Source organism: Arvicola amphibius, chromosome 10 (assembly GCF_903992535.2).
Source record: "Arvicola amphibius chromosome 10, mArvAmp1.2, whole genome shotgun sequence".
NCBI classification, from domain to species: Eukaryota; Metazoa; Chordata; class Mammalia; order Rodentia; family Cricetidae; genus Arvicola; species Arvicola amphibius.
Window position 1 is genome coordinate 6745358 of NC_052056.1, and position 22854 is coordinate 6768211.

At 48.1% G+C, this 22854-nt stretch overlaps 1 protein-coding gene across 3 annotated transcripts in view; it reads left to right on the forward strand.

Moving 5' to 3' along the window:
* Positions 1-2832: 2832 nt before the first annotated feature.
* The window catches only part of Tmem50b (transmembrane protein 50B), a 36355-nt gene continuing 16333 nt past the window's right edge, over positions 2833-22854 (forward strand). The window contains exons 1-3 of one of the 3 annotated variants that reach the window (XM_038346640.1): positions 2833-2962; positions 19505-19620; positions 21545-21693. In XM_038346640.1, coding sequence (XP_038202568.1) covers positions 21586-21693 — 108 coding nt within the window. In that variant the 5' untranslated portion in view covers positions 2833-2962; positions 19505-19620; positions 21545-21585. The remainder of the gene's footprint in view (positions 2963-19504; positions 19621-21544; positions 21694-22854) is intronic. The other 2 variants (XM_038346639.1, XM_038346641.1) reach the window with 2 other exon arrangements.

A 22854-nucleotide genomic window follows, 5' to 3' on the forward strand; every position in this document is an offset into this window, starting at 1 on the left:
GTATGCTGTGAATATGTTTTATTGCCATTGGTTAATAAAGAAGCTGCTTTTGGCTAATAGTTTAAAAGAGTAAAGCAAGGCTGAAAGAGATTTATAGAGAGAGTAGGCAGAGTCAGAGAGAAGCCATATAGCTACCAGCAGGAGATAGATACACTAGAATCTTGCTGGTAAGCCATAGCCACGTGGCGATACACAGATGAATAGAGACGGGTTAATTTAAGATATAAGAGCTAGCCAGAAATATGCTTAAGCTATTGGCCAAACAGTATTTCAAATAATATAGTTTCTGTGTGGTTATTTCAAGTCAGGGCGGTTGGGAAATGGAGAAGCAGCCTCCGCCTACAACCACCACTGCCTGGCAGGGGTTAGGTGTTTTAAACAGAAGTGGCCATCAGAGCTCTGAAGAATAACCTTAACAACTGTCACCTTGAGCCACATGCCAGGGGTGTTTCTAAAACAAAGCTGTGGGTGACTAATACTGTATTGGTCAGTCACATGGCTTCCAAAATTAGTTTAAGTTAACTAAAAGCAGAAAATTAAAAGCTTTAGAGTTTACTTAGATTTGCCCTTGACTTTAGTATTTTCACCAAATGATTAATGCCACACAGACCTTCCTTCAGAAAAGGGCCACCACCATCTTAACAAGGAGCCCGCTTCAGCTCAAGGCAGTCTTCTGAGGATACAATGTAACAGCATTTGAAGTCCTTTTGTTGCTCAACACAGTAAACTTACTGAAGGAGAGACAGTGTTTGAGGATGTTTACACATCCGTGTTTACAAAGCTCATTTCGGTCTTTTAGTTGTGGTGCCTGTGTTTGTTTTGCACTCTTAGATGGTGGGGGCATGAACTGCACGTTAGAAGTAGTTCATGGAAATCCTAACAGGGCCAAATCAGAACTTATGGAGCCCCATGTGAACAGCCCTGGTGTCCTGAATTGCTCTCCTCTCCCTGGCCAGCTTCTTTCAGTCTATTTGCTGTTTTAGGTGAAATGGGTCCTTAGTCCTGGTCCTAGGGAGAAAAGTATCCTAAAGTTTCAAGATCTCCCCAGTCCAAGATCTCTGCAGGAGCTTAGGCAAAGAGAATTTAAGAAAATCCATGGGCTGGGCGTGGTGTCATACACCTTTAGCCCCAGCACTCAGGAGGTAGAGGCAAGCGGATATCTGTGAGTTCGAGACCAGCCTGGTCTACAGAGTGACTTCCAGGACAGCCAGGGCTGTTACACAAAGAAACTCTGTCTCAAAAAGCAAAACAAACAAACAAACAACAACAACAACAAAAAAAACCAAAAAAAGCCCAAAACAAACAAACAAAACCCAAAGCACATGATTACATATGTGGTGGCAGAGTTCCAATTAAAATAGAAAACATGTATGTAGGTTTGATTTTTTTTATATTTTAATTTATTTTATGTGTATGAATGTATGAGTGTTTTGCCTACATGTATGCATGTGTACCATTTGCATATTTGGTGCCCAGGGAAGCCAAAAGAGGGAAGCAGATTCCCTGGATCTAGAGTTACAGGTGGTTGTGAGCCTCCATGTGGGTGCTGGCTCCTCTGTAAGAGCATCTTTGACATCTGAGCCATCTCTCCAGTCCCATTTTCTAAAAAAAACTGATGGTGAGTGGAACCAAGTTGCACCTAGTTCTACATCCTAGATCCTCAGTTATTTTGAGACAGGGTCTCACTTCAGGCTGGTCTTGAATTTACTATGTAATTCAATCTGGCTGGAAGTAGGAATCCTTCTGCTTGGAACCATGGGTATGTCCTATCATACTCAAAGCAAAGCTGGGACATTTTGGAATGTAGGCATTACAGGTATGTACCACTACACCTGCTTCACGTGAGGCCGGGGGTACCATGCAGAGCCTTGCATATTCAAGGCTAATAATACTATACCAGCTGAGCTACATCCCTTAGTCCTGGACCAGGTGCTTACAGAGCTGTTCCCCTCTGTGTCCTCCTGCCTGCTTGCAAGGGCGCATGCATAATCCCATACTTCATAAAGGAATTTATGCTGCAAATGTTAATCAAGCATCTAAATTCCAGATTACATACAAGAACCACGGGAGTAACACAATCCAGGATAATATTTGTGACGATAATATGACAAAAAATCTTTTGCTTTATTCTCTCTAGGTAAACCGTGTTTGCATCCAATTTAGTAATAACTTGGACTTCGTATCTTTCCTCAACTTTATTTGATTAAATTCTGTAGGAAATGTGGCCTTTGAAGTCATATTGAAAACCCAGAAGCAGTATCTTTAAGAGATCAGTAGAGATTTGCTCCTAAAAAAGCCAAAAATATGGTTGGATGGATGGGAAAAGAATCATCAGGCTGAAATAGCAGTTTGGCTTTATTTCGCGGGTACCGACGGGAACCAGTACCGGCTGGACGTGTAACTTCGTCTCTTCAGGTTTGGGTTTCTGAATATCTTGAAGCACGTGCTCGACTCTCGGCAGCTGGTGAACAATGCTCACCCGCCGATATGCAAAGTGATCTTGCAGAATAGGCTTGGGTTCCCCACAAAAGTGTTCTCGCCAACTCTGAGGTGCTTGTGTTGACACCGCCAGAAACCGCAGCCAGCGAGGTCCAGACTTCAGCTCCTGGACAACAAGCAGAGTACCGCGCCAGCCCCGCCCTCAAGAATCAAGCCCCGCCCCTGCCTCTCCAGTGTCACTCTGATTGGTCGCGGCGATGAGCACGGCTCTCGCCCCGCCCCGCCTACGAGGCCCCCGCCCCGCCTCCCGGCGTTATGGCCCGCCCACGCAGGCCACTTGCTGCAAGCCCATTGGTCGCTGCGGTGCGCACGGCGCCTCGCTCCCGCCCCACCGGCGCCTTGGCCTCGCGCCCGCCGCCGGCTGCCGGGCTGAGGTTGAGCGGGCCGCAGCTGCCCCGGCCGACGCGCACCCTCGACGTCCCTGCGCCCGCCTGGGTACGGTGTGGACGTCGCAGGTAGCCGGGTGAGTGAAGCTGGCAGGTCTCGGGCTTCCGCCATCCGCCGATCGAGCTTGGGGCGCCGGCCCAGCACCGCCTGAGGTGTTGTGGCGCCGCCCGAGTCGGTGCGGAGGAGCGCGCGGGCGACCCGCCGGGCCCGGCCTGCGCCCGCGTCCGCTCGGCCGCCCGTGGCTCTGACGCGGCCGAGACAGGCCGCTCCTCCGCGCATCTCTTCCGGAGGCTGGGAGGTTAGGTTGCTATCTCGTTCTCTGGAGCGTCCCAGGGCGACCGGTAAGGATGCACGACCTGCGGGGCGCCGCCGCCGCAGCCGCCTCGGCCCCACGAGGGTCTGGGGACGAGCGACCCTCCCGTTTGCTCGAAGCCATAGCTGGGAACTGTCCGTGCTGTCTTGACTTTCCCGTCCGCCCTCCGCCCCTGTAAGCGCAAGGATGAGAGGGAAGTCTTTGGGAATTCATCCTGAGTGGCGAGTGGCCTTTGCAGGGAAGTAGCGCGGATGGTAGTCTCGGTGGCGGTGGTTGTTGTGGGCTAGGCCGGTTGGGGTTTTCAGTCGGTGAGTTGGTTTCCGAGTTCGCCACTGGAAGGGACTTCAGCCCGAAAGGCAGATACTTGACCTTTCCAGCAGTAGCGGCGGAGGGGCGGGCTCGCGTCCACAGTGCTGCCGCGATGGGAGGAGGGGGCGTGAGAACTCGAGCCTCTCTCGGGAGTCGATTTGCTCAGTCTCAAAATCAGCCTCCTTTTCCCTCGCTCGCAAACTCTTCACCCTGCTGGGACCACAAGTCTCATTTCTAGATAATTCCAGAGGCGCCTATTCCTTAGCTTGCCAGTCTTTCTCATCATCCTCGCTCCTTAGGTTTCCAACGAGCAGAGCCAAGCGATTTTACACTTTAACCGAGCGTAGTGTAGAAGGACTTCCTGCTCCTGAATGGAAACCCAGAGGTTAATCTGCATAGTGATGCTGCAAGAAAAGCCGGTTGAATTAGAACGGGGTGAGAATGTAGTTTTTCTTCTTCAGGAGACACGCCCTTTTGACCTCCCTTTCTTCCCGTGTCAGCTGGCAGCCTTCAAAGCTGTGTTTTGTTGGTTTTCGTTTTCTAAATTCACTTCTGGGGTCCAGAGGTAAAGAATTAATCTTGTATAATCCTTATTTGCCTTTTAGCGTAATAAAACTAAAATGATGAGTAAACACAATTTCAACAATACAGAAGGATATCAGATAGAGCATTCAGACAAAACAGAAATGAAAACAGAAAAAGTGAAACCCTCAAAATTCTCAGACCTTCACTCTCCACTCTTTATGCCCCCAGTTGTACTCCTAAGGAGGCCGTCATAGCAGAATGTTTTTTGGCAAGAGATGATGAAGACACATTTAATCTTTAAAAAGTTGGGGGGGGGGCGGCGGATGCACGGAGGACCGGAGAGATGGCTTAGAGGTTGAGAGTGCTGCTTTCTGCTCTCTGAAAGGAATATGCATCAGACTCACAACCCAGCTGCCAAACTCCAGGGAATCCAGTGCTTCTGGCCGCTGTGGGCCTCTCCACTCACATGCATGTGCGCTCCTCACATACATGAGGTCTACATAGCCTTACTATTGGAGAATGTAGACCTTCCTGGCTTGCGGTTATTTACATTGTTTTATAATCTTAAATTCAAACTTGGCCTTAAGGAAAGGACACTTTCAGGAAGAGGTGAACCGACAGAATGGCTTCAGCTTGCCTGGCTTCCATGAGGGCCCTTTGTGAGGGCATTATGGCTACACCATGCAGGAGAGAGCCCTGATAATCAGAGTTCAATCAGGGACTCCTGGGACTCTGTACCTAGGACTGGAAGAACAGCAGATACGGTCATTTCTGCCTCTGCATTCACCCAGAGCCTCTCTGCAATTGCCAGGGCCGTCAAAGTCAAACCTCTCTGGGAGGCAAGTGCCTGGGACATGGACCTCAGGGCTTGCAGGAGAAACACCATCAGCATATGCTCATGATGAAGCCAGCCCTGCCAAGTGGCGGCAGGAATCTGGGCCAGGTTCCAGGCAGCTCAGGTTGAAGGCTGCCAGAGCAGCTGGGACATTGTGCTGCTTCCATTTGGCCTGGTATCCTCTGCATCAGGGACATAGCTGGCTTTCTTAGCTTTCCTGTGCTCGTCTCTCCTGTATCCTGTGTTCTTTTTGAGTGGTTTACCTTCCCTAGTGGGGCTCCAAGTCTGGGAGGGTTTTGATGAGAAGTTAGAGTTTGGGATCTCTTGCAAGTTGGATGCTTTGGGTCTGTCCTCGTGCTTAATTGATACTTTAACTAACAGAATTTTGACTGAAGTCATTTTCCTTTGGAGTTTTGAAGTTATTGCTCCATCCTGACCTGCTCCTGGTGCCACTGTTGAGCATTGCTCGGTCCTTCTGCCAGATTTCCTCTGTCAGCAGAGAAGCTTCACCTTGTGAGTGCTGGAGTGCAGGTCTGATTTCATCCGTGAGCTTGAGTCTTAGAACCCTTTAAACACAAACAGTAGAGGAGCTGGAGAATGTGCTCTGCTTCTCTGTAGCCTCCTGTCACTGTGTGAACTTTCACTTGTGGTTTTCCTAACAGCTCTCCCCTCACATACGCTGCTCTTGTGTGCAGTTTCTCATGCTGTAGCCCAGGCTGGCCAGGAACTCATTATGTAGCCTAGGTTTTCATGAACCCACAGCTGTCCTACCTGATTCTCCCCAGCACCGACAGTATAAGGAGGACTACTGTTGCCTGGCTGGCCTTTTGTTTATTTTATTTTATTTTCCCTAGATCATGCTTTGTAACCCAGGTTAATCTAAAACTTGCTCTAAAGTTCAGTCTATACTTAAGTTACAGCTTTCCTGCCAAAGTCTTCTCGATGCTAAGGATTCAGATGGATATTTTACTTTCTTTAGAACTTTTTAAAGTTTATTTTTTATTTTCTGTGTGTTGGTGTTTTGCCTGCCCTTACATGTGTATCACATGTGTGCCTGGTGGCTGGGAAGACAAGAGGGCCTTCCCATCTCCCAGACCAGAACTGTAGTTACAGACAGTTGTGAGCGGCCATGTGGGTGCTGGGAGTCATACCAAGATCCTCTGTGTGACAGCGGATGCCCTTCACCCCTGAGCCATCTCCTCAGCTCCTATCTTATTTTCTTGACTCTTTATTTCTCAGTTTTTCTATTTGGAGATTGTGTAGCCTAGGCTGTCCTCAAACTTCTGTCCTGCCTGGGCCTCTGAAGTACTGAGATTAGAAGTTGGTGCTTTTTTTTTTTTTTTTTTTTTTTTTTGTTCTTCGAGACAGGGTTTCTCTGTGGTTTTGGGGCCTGTCCTAGAACTGGCTCTTATAGACCAGGATGGCCTCGAACTCACAGAGATTCCCCCTGCCTTCCGAGTGCTGGGATTAAAGGTGTGCTCCACCACCGCCTGGCTAAATTTGTGCTCTTAATTCATTTTTTCAAACCATATTTATTTGTGTGTGTGTGTGTGTGTGTGTGTGCGTGTGCCACAATTCATGTGTGGAGGTCAGAGGACAACTTGGGGGAGAAATTTCATTCCACCACAGGGGGTCCAGAGAATTGAACTCAGGCTGTCAAGCTTGGGTGCAGCAGCAGGCGCCTTTGGACAGCTGAGCTGTCCCCATGGTCACAAAGTCTCCACTGTGATGCTTTAAATCCTAAGACTGTTTTCTAGTCTTGGTGTTCGTTAGCATAGCATTCCTTCTTAACACTTATTTATGTATTTGTGTGTGTGTGTGTGTGTGTGTGAGAGAGAGAGAGAGAGAGAGAGAGAGAGAGAGAGAGAGAGAGAGAGAGAGAGAGCACATTTGTGCTTATATCCAGAGGACATAACAGGAGGAGTAGTTTTCTCCGAGTGTGGAGATCAGCTCAGGTGCCAGGTGCTCACATGTCTGGAATGGTGCCAGAGCCATCTCCCTGATCCTATGATAGCATCCTTTTCTTGTTTTCTAGGGTTGGAGTATTTTTTTCTTCTCCGTGTCCGTGTGGTTTGTTGTGCCAAGCTGCTTTTTCAATCCTTTCTTGATGTCTTTCATGTTCAAAGGTTCTTCATGCACATAGTACTCTTTGAGTCTGCTTAGCATTTTTAGGGGACTAGGGTGCTCCGAGGGTGTGGACGGGACCTTTGAACCACTCGTTGCTGGAGGCCATTAGTTACTGCCAATCTGCTTTGGAGCTTCTACGCTTTCAGTGGTTTTAGCTCCTATTGTGTCCTTCCTAGCAATGGAGTTGTTGCTCATTGCTTTGGTTTTTGAGACAGAGTCTTACTGTGTAGCCCAGGCTGGCTTGGAACTCACAGAGGTCCGCCTGCCTCTGCCTCCCAAGTGCTGAGATTGAAGGTGTGTGCCCCCACCATCACCCTTTTACTGTAGTGTTAGCGAGGTTGCAGGATCACCCAGGAGTACTCATAGTTGCGCTCAACCCCAGAGTCGTGGTGCTTAGTCAGGAGCGGCACACCCTCAGAGCAGCGTGTGTCTGTGAGACCTGTTGTCTGAGTGCTAACAGGAGCACTCTGCCGTGATTATTTCATTTCTCATTTTTCTTTGTGTGTGTGTGTGTTGTATGTTTGTGTTCATAAGGAAGCCAGAGGTAGACCCTGGATTTTACTCTTAAATTGCTCTTCTCTTTATTTTTTGAGACATGATCTCTCATTGAATTGGAGCTTGCCAGCTGGCTAGACTATCTGGTCGGTCAGCCCAGGGGATCCACTTGTGTGGTTTGAATGAGAACGGCACCATCGGCTCATATATTTGAATGCTTGTGCTGCAGTTGGTGGAACTGTTTGGGAAGGATTAGGAGGTGTGGCCTTGTTGGGGGAGGTATGTCACTGGATGGTGGGCTTTGAGGTTTCAGAAGCACACACCATCCCCAGCTAGCTCTCTGCCTCATGCTTGTGGGTCAGATGTAAGCCCTCAGCTTCTGCTCCAGTGTCATGCCGGCCGGCTTGCTATCACGCTTCCACCACGATGAGCACGGACTCTAGCCCTCTGCAGCTGTGAGTCCCCAGATTAAATGCTTTTAAACATAAATTGCCTTGGTCATGTGTCTCTTCACAACAGTAGAGAAGTGACTGTCCCTGCTCTCCCTAGCACTAAGAGTTACAGGCCGGCTGTCCCCAGGTTTTCCACCAGGTCCTCATGCTTGTGCAGCAGGCACTGTCCCCATGGAGACACCTTGTTATGGGGTCTGCTTGAACCCAACACAAACACCAAGTCAATGCAGAAAAGACATGCCTGTTGTAATCAAGCCGCCACCTATCCACAGGTGCAGAGCAGACTCGGGAGTTGAACTGCGCCCCCCCCCCCCCAAGCCAGAATGCTACAGAGCTTTAAGCACAAAACTCACTAATATCTGTGCCAGGTTACAGGTACATTTTCCACCAGTCAGGATTCGGGGTTAGGGGACTCTCCTAGAAACATCTCTTTGTGGTATGCGTCCCCTGTCCCCCTTGTTTTACTCAGCTATGGCAGGGTGGCTTGCCCACACTCATGTCAGTCACCCAGGAAGGTCTTGGAACTTAACTTTGTTTGGCCCTTATTCAAAATGGAAGTTTTACTCAAAATGGCTTCAGTTTGGTCCCCTCTTACAACCTCTCCAGTCTTGACTTTTTTGGGGACATGTCACCATTACCCCAACTCATTTACCAGAAGACTGTAGCTTATGGAGGCCTAAAACTCAAACAGTTCCTGGCACATAGCTAGTCCAGGAAGATGCGAGTAAGTACCTGAACCTGTCCAGGTAGGCGCCCTAGTGACCCCAGGTCAGTGCACATGCCAGCTAGTGCTGGAAGATGCTCCTTGACACTCAGTGTCCATTTCCTTCGAGCCCTTTAGAGATGCTTTTACTATTGCTCTTTCTTAGTTTGTCCTAATGCCTCAGTTGTCTTAGTGCTACCCCAGCAGAGTTCCCCTCGGCCTGTGCAAGCTGACAGCAGTGGCCCTGTAGGCTGGGCAATTCCAGAGGATGTCCACTTAGATTCCTAAGCCGGGGTCCTGGTGGGAAAGGATGCTACAGCTGGATTGGCTCGTGGGTTGGAGCAGTCATTTGCATTCATGTGGCAGTTCCTGGTGGTGTGTTTTCTATTTTCTTTTTATTTTTTTTCTTTTTATTTTTTTTGGTTTTTCGAGACAGGGTTTCCCTGTAGTTTCTAGAGCCTGTCCTGGAACTAGCTCTTGTAGACCAGGCTGGCCTCGAACTCAGAGATCCGCCTGCCTCTGCCTCCCGAGTGCTGGGATTAAAGGTGTGCGCCACCACCGCCCGGCTTCTAGTTTTTTTTAAACAAACAGAAAGGTCCTGGGAATGGAGATGGCTCAGTGGTTCGGAGCACAGGCTTCTCTCCCAGTGGACCTGGGTTTGATTCCCAGCACCTACATGGTAGCTCACAATTGTCTGTAACTCCAGTTCCAGGATCTGATGCCTTCTGACTTTCTAGGGCACTAGGCACTGCAAACAAACACCCATATACATAAAATAAAATACGTTTTGCAAAAAATTAAAATTTATCTTTTTTAAAAAATACAGAAAAGTTTAAAGAACAATAGAGTCAACACTTAGTATTTGCCACATTTGATTTATTATCATTTGTGTTATTATTACTTTTTTTTTCTTTTTTGAGTAAGAGACTCTTATTATCTTGTAGCTCAGACTTTCCTTGATCTCACCATACAGCTCAGGGTGGCCTGACCTGCAGTGGTCCTCCTTCCTCGCCCTTCCAGAGTCTAGGATGGTAACGTGAGTGACCGCACCCAACTGTTTTGTTAGTATTACTAATAATTTTTAAAGCTTTAGTTTATTTTTATTTTATTTTTTTTAAATTTTTTTATTTTTTGAGACAGGGTTTCTCTGCAGCTTTAGAGCCTGTCCTGGAACTAGCTCTCGTAGACCAGGCTGGTCTCGAACTCACAGAGATCCGCCTGCCTCTGCCTCCCGAGTGCTGGGATTAAAGGCGTGTGCCACCACCGCCCAGCTGCTTTAGTTTATTTTTAATTATGTGTATGTGCATAGTTATGCATATGTGTGAGTGAAGGGAACTGTGGAATCCAGAAGAGGCCACTGCATCTCCTGGAGCTGGAGTTACAACAGGATGTTGTAGGTGCTGGGAACTGAGCTCGGGTTCACTGCAAGAGCAATATATGCTCTTACCCACTAAGCCATCTCTCAAGCCCCCATTAGTTGTTATTATTTTGCTAAATTATAATATGCTGCCAGCATTGACGTTTGACCTGCAAACACACCAGCTTGCATGTTTTAGGGCTGCTGCACCCCAGGCCCGTGGTGTGGTAATAGTAGTCCTGATGACCTCTGATCTTTTCTTCCATTATCTCAAAGCATGTAACACCTGGCTTCTGCAGAGTGCACTGGCCCACACCAGTCTCCTTTGTCAGAAGGGCATATGCTCAGGCCTCCGTTCTGTCCTATGCAAGCATCCCCCCCCCCCCCCCCCCGATATGAGCAGGCTCAGAAAATATCCCACATTTTTAAGTTCTGCTTCTCTTTTGGTTAACGGTTCCACATTTAAGTCATGCCTGTCTTCTTACATTGTAGAAGGACTCATGAGTGGACAAGGTGCACATTTCCAACCCTGCTGTGCAGTTACCTTGGCCAGCATGTAGTTGTAGTACCAACTACTTGGGACACTGCAGCAGGAGGACAGCTTGAGCCCAGGAGTTCCTGGGAGCCCGGATAATACAACAGACTCTGTCTCAAACAAAACAACAGTGCTGGGCAGTGCCCTTTAATCCCAGTACTTGGGAGGCAGAGATAGGTGGATCTCTGGAAGTTTGAGGCCAGCCTGGTCTACAGAGTGAGTTCTAGAACAGCCTATTCCACAGAGAGACCCTGTCTTGGAAAAACAAAACAAAACAAACAAAAAGACCAACACCTAGAAAATGTCCTTTGCCAACTTTGAATTTTGACACATTACAAGTTCTGTCTTCTACAAAACACTAAAACATAAACCCAAAATTATGTTCTTTGGTCCTTTAAAACGATTATCACTTTTCTACACAGGTCTCATGACATCTTCATCCTGCTTGGAACAGGGAGAGACACACAGATGTCCCATTCAGGTTCTTGGTTAAATGGAAACCTAAGGCCAGTTTATCATGGTGGACTATGCCAGAGAGGCAGGGCGGGGCAGACTTTGCCCTGTTCTCAGCATCTAGGAAGAGATGGTGGAAAGATTGAATTTCTACAGGACACAGCAGTGAGTGCCTGTGAGCTGTGCCCCCAGGGGTGAGGCCATGGGTGCTCCTAGCTCTCTAGACTCCCTTCCCATCTCTTTCTATCCTCTCTCCTTCTCTCCCCTCATTCTGTGGCCCTGGCTGGCCTGGAAATTTCCTTATAAACCAGGCTGGCTTCAAGGAGATCGCCTTCTTCCTCCCAAGTGCTGGCATTAAAGGTGTGTGCCACCACATCCAGCTTGCAGGAGACTCCTTTTTGCTTCCGTCCTGCCTGTTCCCTCTCAATTCCTGCCTGAGAGGTCAGTGGTTTGTCCCTTATAATTTTTTTTTTTTTGCCAACAGTCTCTTCACAATTGGAGCTCTGTCTTCCCTTCTCTTTATCCTGAGCTCTCCAGAGTCAGACACAATGGTCTGTGCTTCCTCTTTTTGTCTTGTTTTTAGCTCTGTCTTCCCTTCTCTTTATCCTGAGCTCTCCAGAGTCAGACACAATGGTCTGTGCTTCCTCTTTTTGTCTTGTTTTTAGCGTGCACCAGTCGTTTTCACCCACTCCCCATGGCCATTGCAAATATGCACCCGCATTTTTAGCTGTTACAGCCTCTCTCCATGGCCATTGCAAAGGTGCACCTGCATTTTTAACCATTACAGCCTCTCCCCATGACCATTGCAAAGGTGCACCCACATTTTTAGCTGTTACAGCCTCTCTCCATGGCCATTGCAAAGGTGCACCTGCATTTTTAACCATTACAGCCTCTCCCCATGACCATTGCAAAGGTGTGCCCACATTTTTAGCTGTTACAACATCTCCCCATGGCCATTGCAAAGGTGCACCCGCATTTTTAACTGTTATAGCATCCCCCCATGGCCATTGCAAAGGTGCGCCCACATTTTTAACTGTTACAGGAGCTCCCCTTCTTCCAGTTTTCTCTCAATCAACTTGGGCTTCTGGAACACAATATCATAAATTAAGTATCTTATAAACAAAAATACATTTTTCACAGTGCTGGAGGTTGGGAAGACCAAGTTCAGAGTGCTGGCAGATTTGGTGGCCGGTGACATCACCAGAATCCTAAGCTGGAGACCTGACCCTAGGGGTTCCTGGTGTGGGAGGTCCTTCTGTCTGTCTATGTGTTGCTTTTATTGGTTAATGAATAAAAGGAACTGCTTTGGGCCTATAGCAGAGCTATAGTGGAACAGAGCTAGGTGGTGAAAACTAAACAGAATGCTTGGAGGAAGAAGCCAGAGTCAGAGAGAAGCCATGGATCCGCCACGGGAGCTAGACGTGCTGAAACTTTGCTGGTAAGCCATGAACTCGTTCGTGGTGATACACAGATTAATGGAGATGGGTTAGTTTAGGATATGAGCTTAGCCAGAAATATGCTTAAGCTATTGGCCATCAGTATTGCAAATAATATGGTTTTCTGAGTGGTTATTTTGTGTCTGGGCAGCCGGACTAACAAGTAACCCTTTCCCCAACAGGTTCCAGTGGACCAGACTGAGCCAATTGCCCCAGTCAAACAGGAGACAAATGTTGGTGACTCTAGGAAAGAAATTCATCCCAAAGCTTCCCCACTGGGAAGGCAGAACTAAGGCTACTGTAAGGTGGTAACACCTTGCATAGGGAGGGGACAACGGCAGGACTGCAGGATCTCTGCATGCTTGCTGGTCCTGTTCAGATTGTAATCTAGTGTTCATTCTCCCAGCGCTGGTTCCACAGTCTCACCTGTGCCAAGGAGATTGCTGTCTTTGGAGAGATTGTTTCCATTTCCTTGGGGGATGTTTATCTTATAAACCTGTCTGGAATTTAAGGTAACTGAGAAAAGAATGGGCTACAGTGCACACAATGGCACAAACCTGAAATGCCAGCTCTGTGGCCGTGGAGGCAGGTAGAGTTCAGTTTGGCAGAAGCCTGGCCTATATAGCAGGTTCCAAGCATGCCACTTTGTGACTCTGTCTTACAGGACAAGATGAGAAAGGAGTGATCAGATGGAATTTGTTAGGCCCGTGATTGAGTTCTGCCCAGGAGGGCTGGCTGGCTCAATGAGCACATTTTGCCTTGACGCTGTGGGAAGGGTAATGGATCTCTACCAGGCTTCTTTAATCAGGTTGCTAATGCCATTTATGAGGGTCCCATCATCATGACCTAATCTAATCCATAGCCATCTGTTCCAAAACCTATCAACTTGACTGGGAATTAGGGTTTTAACATTTGAATTTTGGGGTACACAAACATTAGCAGTGGATCTCCTAAAAATAAGCAGTTTTCTTTATAGTTCTGCCTCTCTCACAGGCAAGGGATAGGTATGTGATGCCCGGGATGTGGGACCTGTGTTTGGGTTTCTCTCACTGGCCCAGGGTGCCTGTAAAACGTTATTTGAAACAGTTTCCAGTAAAGCTTTTGGTGTTTAACTCGGCGTGTTAATAGCAGTGCTGACCTAAAATGAAGGACGAGGTCCTTTGAAGCATCTGCCCTCCGGGGCCCTTGAAGACTGTCGTGTGACTACAGTCTGGCGGTTCTTGGAGCCTCTGGGGGCCCTGGAGGTGATTCCGTACAGTGACCACCAAACTTCACTGATCACGAAGGAGGGACATTTTCTAATCTGGAGAGTTTCCAAGCGTGTTTCTTTCTGACTTTCTGACTCTAAAGGGTGGGTTCCAGTGATGCCTTCACCTTCCCACCAAACTCCTCAGCACAGGAGTTTATGCCAGTGAGTCACTGTTGGCTCTCCAGCACTCTGGCTAGGTTCTCCAGGACACAGCCTCAGGGGACAAGACTTACTTGGCTCACAGTGCTGCCTGTTGCAATAGGCTCTGTCACCTTCAGGGACGAGGACGAGGAAGAAATGCAATGGCGAGGATCAAAGCTGCTCATCCCATGGTGGCCGGACTCCAGGGCAGAGCAGAAAGGGGCCAGGAGCAAGATGCCCCCTTCTGCTCTCTGATGCCTTTCATGGGCCTTGTTTCTTAGTTCCTCCCCTTCCCAACAGTGCATCAGACTAGGAGGGCTTTGGGACGGGCTGCTATAGCAGCTGTGGAGCATAAAAGGGAAGCCAGTGCTTGGCAGACGCAGAGGCTGGATCTGCAGGGGAAGAGGGGCTGTTCGGTAGGGTCTGTTCTTAGCCAAATGAGAAGGCAACTCAGTCTTTTCAGCAGGAGGAAAAACACCAGATTTGCATTATTTTGTATAAAATCCTCCCATCTGCAGTATATAGTACATACTGGTGAGGGCGGGGGTGATGTGGCTGGGTCTGCCAGGAGGCTGTCATGATGAGGCAGGGGAGGGCACACCACCAGCGCTTAGGTCAGGGTGGAGGGAGAGGGGACCAGCCGACTCAGAGTGTGGCAGGGGAGTGCACACCAGCACTCGGGTCAGGGTGGAGGGAAGTGGCAAGGTGACCTGGGTGACCCTGGGATCTGGCTTTTAAAACTGCCTGGGTGATGAGTCATTCATTTAGGGACTTTCAGAACCTGTGACTGTATGGGATCAGCTTGGGAAGACTCAGGTCAGACGTGTTGATGCCAAGGCGGCTTTGTAGACTGAGCCCCAGGAAGGTAGCTCTGTGAGTCTGGGACCAGATGTTTGCGTTTGTAAATCACTCATTGAGAAGCAGAAGAGAAGATTTATCAAACAATCTGCACTGAATACTCATTGTTAACAGGGAATCACAAAGCTATGGACTTGAATTCGCTTTAAAAATTCGTACCCTCTAGCTTTTACTCTATTTTTAGATTTAATCTTTCCCCCAAGCTAGAAGTACTTACCAGGTTTTCTTTTTCTTTTTTTTTATTTATTTATTTATTTATTTATTTATTATATATACAATATTCTGTCTGTGTGTATGCCTGAAGGCCAGAAGAGAGCACCAGACCTCATTGCAGATGGTTGTGAGCCACCATGTGGTTGCTGGGAATTGAACTCAGGACCTTTGGAAGAGCAGCCAGTGCTCTTAAACCTCTGAGCCATCTCTCCAGCTCCAGGTTTTCTTTTTCTTATATGTGACTTAGAGTCCAGAGGGTAAGAAAGTGTTCCCTGGTATTAAATATGTAAAATGTTTTCCCCCAAATACTTAGCTCTCTGAGTAACTCATGTTGCCAGATTTTACGGCCTGTAACACGTCCACACAGTGAGTACCTAGAAGCCAGACTTACGGCTACCTCGAAAGCTGATCTCCTTACCCCTTTGTCGCTACCCAGTGTGCTGGCCACGCCATTGCAGCCCTCACTGGACTGCCTCCTTTCCCAGGGACCTGCAGTGTCCTCTAAGCTGGGCCCACCCTGCATCTCTTGTTCTTGTTGTCTTCCATGGCAAGCAGATAACCCTCTCCCCATGGTATCTGAACTGAGGACCCCTGCAAAGGTCTCCATCGTGTGTGTCACAGTGGACAGCAGCGTAGTGTCATTGTCCCCTGCACAGGCTGTGGAACCAGACATGATCTTCAGGGAGAAGCCTGGTTTTCCTCCTTATGTGACCTTGAACTGTTCTCTAGAAGTTTAATGTTCTTCAGTAATGTGAGTGGTGTAGGAGGGTCTTCTTTCTATGTGTTGCTTTCATTGGTTGAATAAAGAAGCTGCCTTGGCCTTTTATAGGGCAGCACTTAGGTGGGCGGAGTAGACAGAACAGGATGCTGGTAGGAAGAGAGCAGAGGCAGGGAGAGACGCCGTGGAGCCAGCCGCCAGGTCAGACATGCTGAATCTTTTCCGGTAAGCCACGAGCTCGTGGTTCTACACAGATCATTAGAAATGGGTTGAATCGGGCTGGAGAGATAGCTCAGTGGTTAAGAGCATTGCCTGCTCTTCCAAAGGTTCTGAGTTCAATTCCCAGCAACCACATGGTGGTTCACAACCATCTGAAATGAGATATGATGCCCTCTTCTGGCCTGCAGGCAGACACACAGACAGAATATTGTATACATAATAAATAAACAAACAAACAAACAAACAAATATTTTTTAAAAAAGAAATGGGTTGAGTCAAGATGTGAGAGTTAGCCAATAAGAGGCCAGAGCTAATGAGCCAGGCAGCAATTCAATTAATACAGATCTCTGTGTGATTATTTCGGGCATAAGCTAGCTGGGCAGCCAGGAGCTGGGCAGTATGAAAAGCAGCCCGCACCCTCAACACGTGAGCATACATAGTGTGTGTGTAAGACTGATTGTAATAGTAAAGAATTCTTGCCGGGCAGTGGTGGTGCACAGCTTTAATCCCAGGACTTGGGAGGCAGAGGCTCCAAAGCTACACAAGAGGAACCCTGTCTCAAAAAACCAGAGGGGGGGGGAGAGGGGAGAGAGAGGGAAGATGGGAGACAGAGAGGGGAGAGGGGAGAGGGAGAGAGAGAGAGAGGAGAGGGGGAGGGGAGAGAGAGAGAGAGAGAGAGAGAGAGAGAGAGAGAGAGAGAGAGAGAGAGAGAGAGAGAGAGAGGAGAAATCTCACAGAAACCAGGCATGCCTCATGGCAGAATCCTGGCATCAAGTTCCAGTCCAGTCTGGACTACATGTGGGTTCTGGATCAGCCTGAGTTCACAGTTAAACCTTGTATCAAAGATTTAAAATCAAAACAAAAAGAATTAGAGTTTGTGAGTACTGAGCGGAATCGGTTATAATGAGTGTCTGTAAGCAGCCTGTGCCGAGTAGCCAGCACTGCTGGTGGCCACAGCGACAGGAAAGGCACAGGTTCTACTTCTCTGTCACTTGAGTCAGTTTGCGCTGCTCTGGCTCTACTCTAGTTCAAGACCCTAATCCTTCATGGTGCTTGTATTCTTGTCGGTGTTAACCGGTTCCTTATATTTTTTTTCTGTGTACATCACTGAAGATTGAACCCAGGTCCTCACAGATCTCGCAGTGCTTGACAACTGCTCTGTATTGAGCTCCGTTCCCAGCTCTGTAACGGAGTTTAAAGATATGTGACCCATGCCCCCCCTCCCCCGTGTGTGTGTGTGTGTGTGTGTGTTTATGGCAGAGGTCCATGTTGGTGTCTTCCTCTGTCACTTCTACTGTAGTGTTCTGAGGGGGTCTCTCACTGAACCTGGAGCGCTGGGATCCACTTGTCTCCCCTCCAAGTGTTAGGATTACAGACAGTCTTAGGGTTTCTGTTGCTGTGAAGAGACACCATGACCATGGCAGCTCTTATAAGAAGAACATTTAATTGGGGTGGCTTAGGTTTTCAGAGGTTTAGTCCATTATCATTAGGCAGGGACACGGCAGCTTGCAGGCAGATATGGTGCTGGAGAAGGAGCTGAGAGTTCTTCATCTTGATCCACAGGTAACAGGAAGTGAACTGAGACACTAGGCGGGGCTTGAGCATATACAAGCCCTCAATGCCCGCATCTACAGACACACTTCCTCTAACAAGGCCACACCTACTCCAAGAAAATCTCACCTCCTAACAGTGTCACTCCCTTTGAGCATATGGGGCGAATTACATTCAAAGTAGCACACAGACTCTACCTGTCACAACTGACTCTCACACCTGTGTGACAGGTACTTTACTGACTGCCCCGCCTCCCTAGCCCCAGAGGTTTTAATGACACAAGCTATAATTAGCCATGTGTTGATGGCACCTGTAATCCCAGCACTTGGGAGGTAGAGGTGGAGGGATTGGGCTTCCAAGGCCAGCCTCTGCTGTATAGTGAATGTGAGCTTGGATTGGGCTGCACGAAACTGTCTCAAACAACAATAACAAAAAGAGAATTAAGCATTTAGAAGGGCTAATTGAGTCTACCCTGGCAGTGGGCACTCTAATGATGGAGGTCAAATCTTACTGAGCATCCCCTCCCCTCTTTGCCTCCTCCCCCCCAGGAGCCCTTTTGTAAATATCTAGAGAATGCTCCAGAGGAGGAGTTGTGTGCTAGTCCACACCATTGTGTGAACACACCTGCTGTGGATGGTGGTAACCCAGGGAAGACAGCAAATGGGAGAAGACCCATCTGTCACATGACCAGTCAGCCTCCTTTCTAGACTGTTTCCACCTGCTCATCCTGCAGCTAGTGGCATTCACATTTACTCTCAGTTTTTCCTGTCAGCAGCCCCAGGTTTGATCAGTGGTCTCTCACTCGGCACTCAGCCAGGACACCTGATAGCATTCTTGCCTGTTGCTAATACAGTGTGGCTCAGTATCCATTTTATCCTCTTCCCTTTGACATATGCAAATACTTTGTTTATGTTCCTCTTCAGCTCCTCCTGCAGCTGACAGCCACTACCAGGAGTTACCTCCTTGCTTGCAAACCTCTTGTGGTTTCCTGTTGCTTAGAGCAAAGACCTGCAGGGTAATCTCTGGGCTGCACTGGCTGTTCCTCTGGGGTTTTGTTTTAAGGTTTATTTGGTGGTAGGAGATGGTTTAGAGGTTAGGAGTACTCACTACTCATACAGAAGACCTGGGTTCAGTTCCCAGCACCCACAATAGCCGCTCACAACCACCTGTAACTCCAGCTCCAGGGATCTGATGTTCCCTTCCTACCTCTGCGGCTCCTTCCTGCATGTGCACTCGGGCACATACACATGCAGAAAATACTATTTAAAAATTGTAAAGGTTTGTTTATTTTTATCTTCTGTATGTGAGCACTTGTGTGTATGAATGTATACCACATGTGTGCACGATGCCTGAGGCCGGAGAGGACGTTAGAGCCCTAGAACTGGAGTTCTGGGTACGAGGGTCGGCAATAGAGGCATCATGAAGGTCGAACGTCCCAGTTAGAGCATTAGCTCTCGTTGTGACACTGTCCCTCCCATGCTCACCATGCTTCTGGCATCTTGGTATTTTGAGCCCTTTTCTCCCGAGAGATCTTCAGTTGGTTTCCCCCTTAGAGCCAGCAAAACCCCAGATCTTTATTGAGGTCCTTACTAGTCCTTATGGGAGGGAGCTCTTAGCTGCCTTCCTCCATTGTGACTCCAAACCCCTTGCCCCAATTCATTACTTGCTGAATGCCTTTGGTACCAGTGAACTCTTTATTGTTGAGACCCAAGGGTTGTTTGGATATACTTTCTCTTATTTTTGCTATACTCTTTTTGCCCGTCCTTAATCTCATTAATTCTTCTATCCTATGCCATCCCTGGACACAGGAGGGTCACAAATCAGGGTGTGGACATAGGTGTGGATTTTCTGCTTCTAGGCCGACTTCCAGCAGGTCGTATGGGGTGAGCTTTCGAGGGCAGTGAAGGTCCCCATGTAACCTTCAGGTGCTGTTCCACAATGATGATGACCTTCCTGACGCCCGGCTTTTCACTGGTTAATCTTCAATCTTTTGCTAACAGTCTGATAACATGTCTGCAGAATATCTTGCTCACAGGTGCCAGTATTGCTCTTTGTTGTATGAGGTAGCTGAGATATCGGCTGGCCGGTCACCTTGGTCACACTGTGAGACTAGGTTTGTTCCTTGTTAGGATGTGCCTGGAAATCCCTCCGACTTGGTGGACTGAGCCGCACCCTGTTTCCCATGCAGGGACAGCAGTTAGACTCCTCTCCAGTCTCCAGCTGACCTGACATCTCTAACCAGCAAGTAAGGTTGAGTCGCTTCAGATTCTTGCTACTTTTGAAAAGCATTATCCAGTGTTTTAAAACAAAGCCTTTTCTTGTCCTTTTTGGAAGCTCTGATGTTCTGAGCCTCCTGCTGGGCAGTCTTTGTTTTTATTATAGTATGCTGTGGTGCACTGCTCTCACATGTATTTATTGTAGTATAATGTGCACTGCTCTCACATGTATTTATTGTAGTATATTGTGCACTGCTCTCACATGTATTTATTATAGTATACTGTGCACTGCTCTCACATGTATTTATTATAGTATACTGTGCACTGCTCTCACATGTATTTATTATAGTGTACTGTGCACTGCTCTACATGTATTTATTATAGTATACTGTGCACTGCTCTCACATGTATTTATTATAGTATACTGTGCACTGCTCTCACATGTATTTATTATAGTATACTGTGCACTGCTCTCACATGTATTATAGTATACTGTGCACTGCTCTCACATGTATTTATTATAATGTGCACTGCTCTCACAATGTATTTGTTTGTTTACTTTGGTTGCTGTTTTGAGACGTCACACTCTGTCCCCGACTGTCCTGTAATTCACAGTGATCTGGCTGCCCCGGCTGCTGGGTACTGGGGTCAAGGGTGTGCGCTCCTGCGGGCTCGTGTGCCACACTTCTAACAATCTTCATTCACTCCGTTCTCTCCCTCACTACTGTTGCTGCCTTATAGATCAACCTCGAAGGCTTGGTTCTGTGCTAAGGACTTTGGAAAGGGCCCCGCTGAGACATTGTTTCTCTGCTGGGTATACTGGGCACCTTCCCCGGGAAGGCTCACAGCGTGGCTGACACTAAGTCCAGGACATTAGTCTCCTGTTTTACATACACGTCTGCTGCTTGAGGCTCTCGGCAGGGACTCAGCTGGAACTGTGTCTCCTCACAGCCCGGAAGCTTTGGGGATTTTCCATGCTCGTTTTGTAGTTCTCCTTCTGTTATGGTTGATTATCTATCTGTATTGTGTCAAATTCAAGAGGGGAGAAATTATAGTATAGTTTCCATTATTTTGGTCCTGACCGTTGACTCAAATTTAAGGGTAGGACACACATTCTTCTCTGAATGAAAGACTTGTCAAAGGATTTGCAGACAGCCTTTTTGTTTTTGCTTCACCTTATGGTGCTTGTGGTGAAAATATGGTCCCCTGCTTTCCTATTCTCTCCTGCTGGGTGCTGCTCCAACACCTGTGGGTGCGAAAATCATTAATGACCATTTAAAGAATGGTAGCGCCCCCTGGTGTCCAAGTGCAGCTACACACCTCAATAGGTTTTGTGGTTTTGTTTTGTTTTTGTTTCCAAGACAGGGTTTCTCTGTGTAGCTCTGTCTTGGAACTCGCTCTGTGGCTCAGGCTGTCCTGGAACTCACAGAGATCCGCCTGCCTCTGCCTCTCAAGTGCTTGGATTAAACGTGTGTGCCACCACTGCCAGGCCAATAGGTACTTCTTGAAGTGTGTTTTTTCATAACTGTAGGAGATAAGAACTTAAGTCATTTAGGATTACAACTCTAATAAAGGAATAAGATACTTTATTTAGTTAGTTATTTGAGACAAAGTCTACAACTTGCTGTGTAGACTAAGCTGGCCTAGCACTCACAGAGAGCTGCCTGCTCTGGGACCTACGGTGCACCAGCACACCTGCTGATGTTTATTCTCAGATGCATTTCCTCGGGCTGGAGAGGCGCTCAGTGATGAAGGCCTTGCTCTTCCGAAGGACCCCATGTCAGGTGGCAGACCTCCGTAATTCCAGCTCCAGAGGACCCTACCTCCTCTTCTGGCACCTGTGGGCACCCCACCTCCCTCAACACACACACACACACACACACACACACAAAAGTAAATCGTTTTTAGAAAGCGTTTCTTGAATTTGATTTATTTTTCTGTCTTGTCCTTTAGGAAACGTTATTTAATGAGAAGTTGGTGCTTGCGGAGTGAGCATGGCGGGCTTCCTAGACAACTTCCGCTGGCCAGAGTGTGAGTGTGCCGACTGGAGCGAGAGGAGAAACGCCGTGGCCTCGGTGGTGGCAGGCGTATTGGTAAGTGAGGTAGGCGCCCTGGGGACACGAAGCCGTGGCGGCCATCTTCCAAATGAGTGTCCGTGTCCTTAGATGACAGCCCTTCCAGGGCTGCTTCACCTCACTGCTGCTGAGGGTAGGTCGTGGTAGCGCGTCGCCTGCTGGGCTTTCATTTTGTTTATGGGGGGGTATTATGTAGTCCAGGCTCGCCTTGCGTGTCTATCCTCCTCTGCCTCGCAGCTGTTGGGGTTGCAGGGTTTGGTGCAGTGCTGGGGTTAGTGTTGCTAGGCAGGCACCTTTTCAGCTGAGCTGCAGCCCCAGCCCACCATGCATGGGCCCGTTTGATCTGAGGATGGTTTAGATTTGGTGTCTTTTCTTCAGCTGCAGCGTCTGTCACAGCCTCAGAACCCGGTGTCGCAGAGTCACTGTGACTGTTAGGCAGCGGGGACACCTTACGCTTTGTACGCACTGGCACCTCCGCACTGCAGACTCAGAAAGAAGTCTTCTCTTTTGTTTTGTTTTGAGACAGGGTCTCACGTGGCCCAGGCTGGCCTCAAACTCACTGTGCATCCTAGGCTGGCCTTAAGTACTAGGATCGAAGGTGTGAACAACAGTGTGGGCTTGCTTACCTTTCTTTCTGTTTTGCTTTAGTTTTTTTTTATTATTATTATAGAAAATGTCAAGACTTTAGAAGTGGTTGAGGAGGGAGGGGAGGTGGGGAGGAGCTGGGAGGAGAGGAGGGAGGGGAGGTGGGGAGGAGCTGGGAGGAGAGGAGGGAGGGGAATGTTGGTCAGAATTTAAAACAAGACATAAACAGCAGCAGAGTAGAGGCGCCAGCGCCTCTCACTTCACGCCTGCGGTCGAGCGTCCCAGCCGACCTGCGTCCTTTGTGTCTCTTGCTCATCTCAGGCTGAGGGCTCACACCGCTCCTGGGCCTGCCTCCGCTCCCTGAATACCTGACTTGTTTATTCTGTTGTTTTCTAAATTATGACCCGAACAGTCTTACTTTACATCTGCGAATCATTTCCTGCCTCTGAGGTAGAGTAAATAGAAAAGACCAAGTACTAGACACTGACTTATCGATTTATTCAGTGATTAAATGTTGGGAGCAGTGAGACCCCAGATCCTGAATTTCTTTTTATTTTTTTTATTTTTTGGTTTTTCGAGACAGGGTTTCTATGTAGCTTTGGA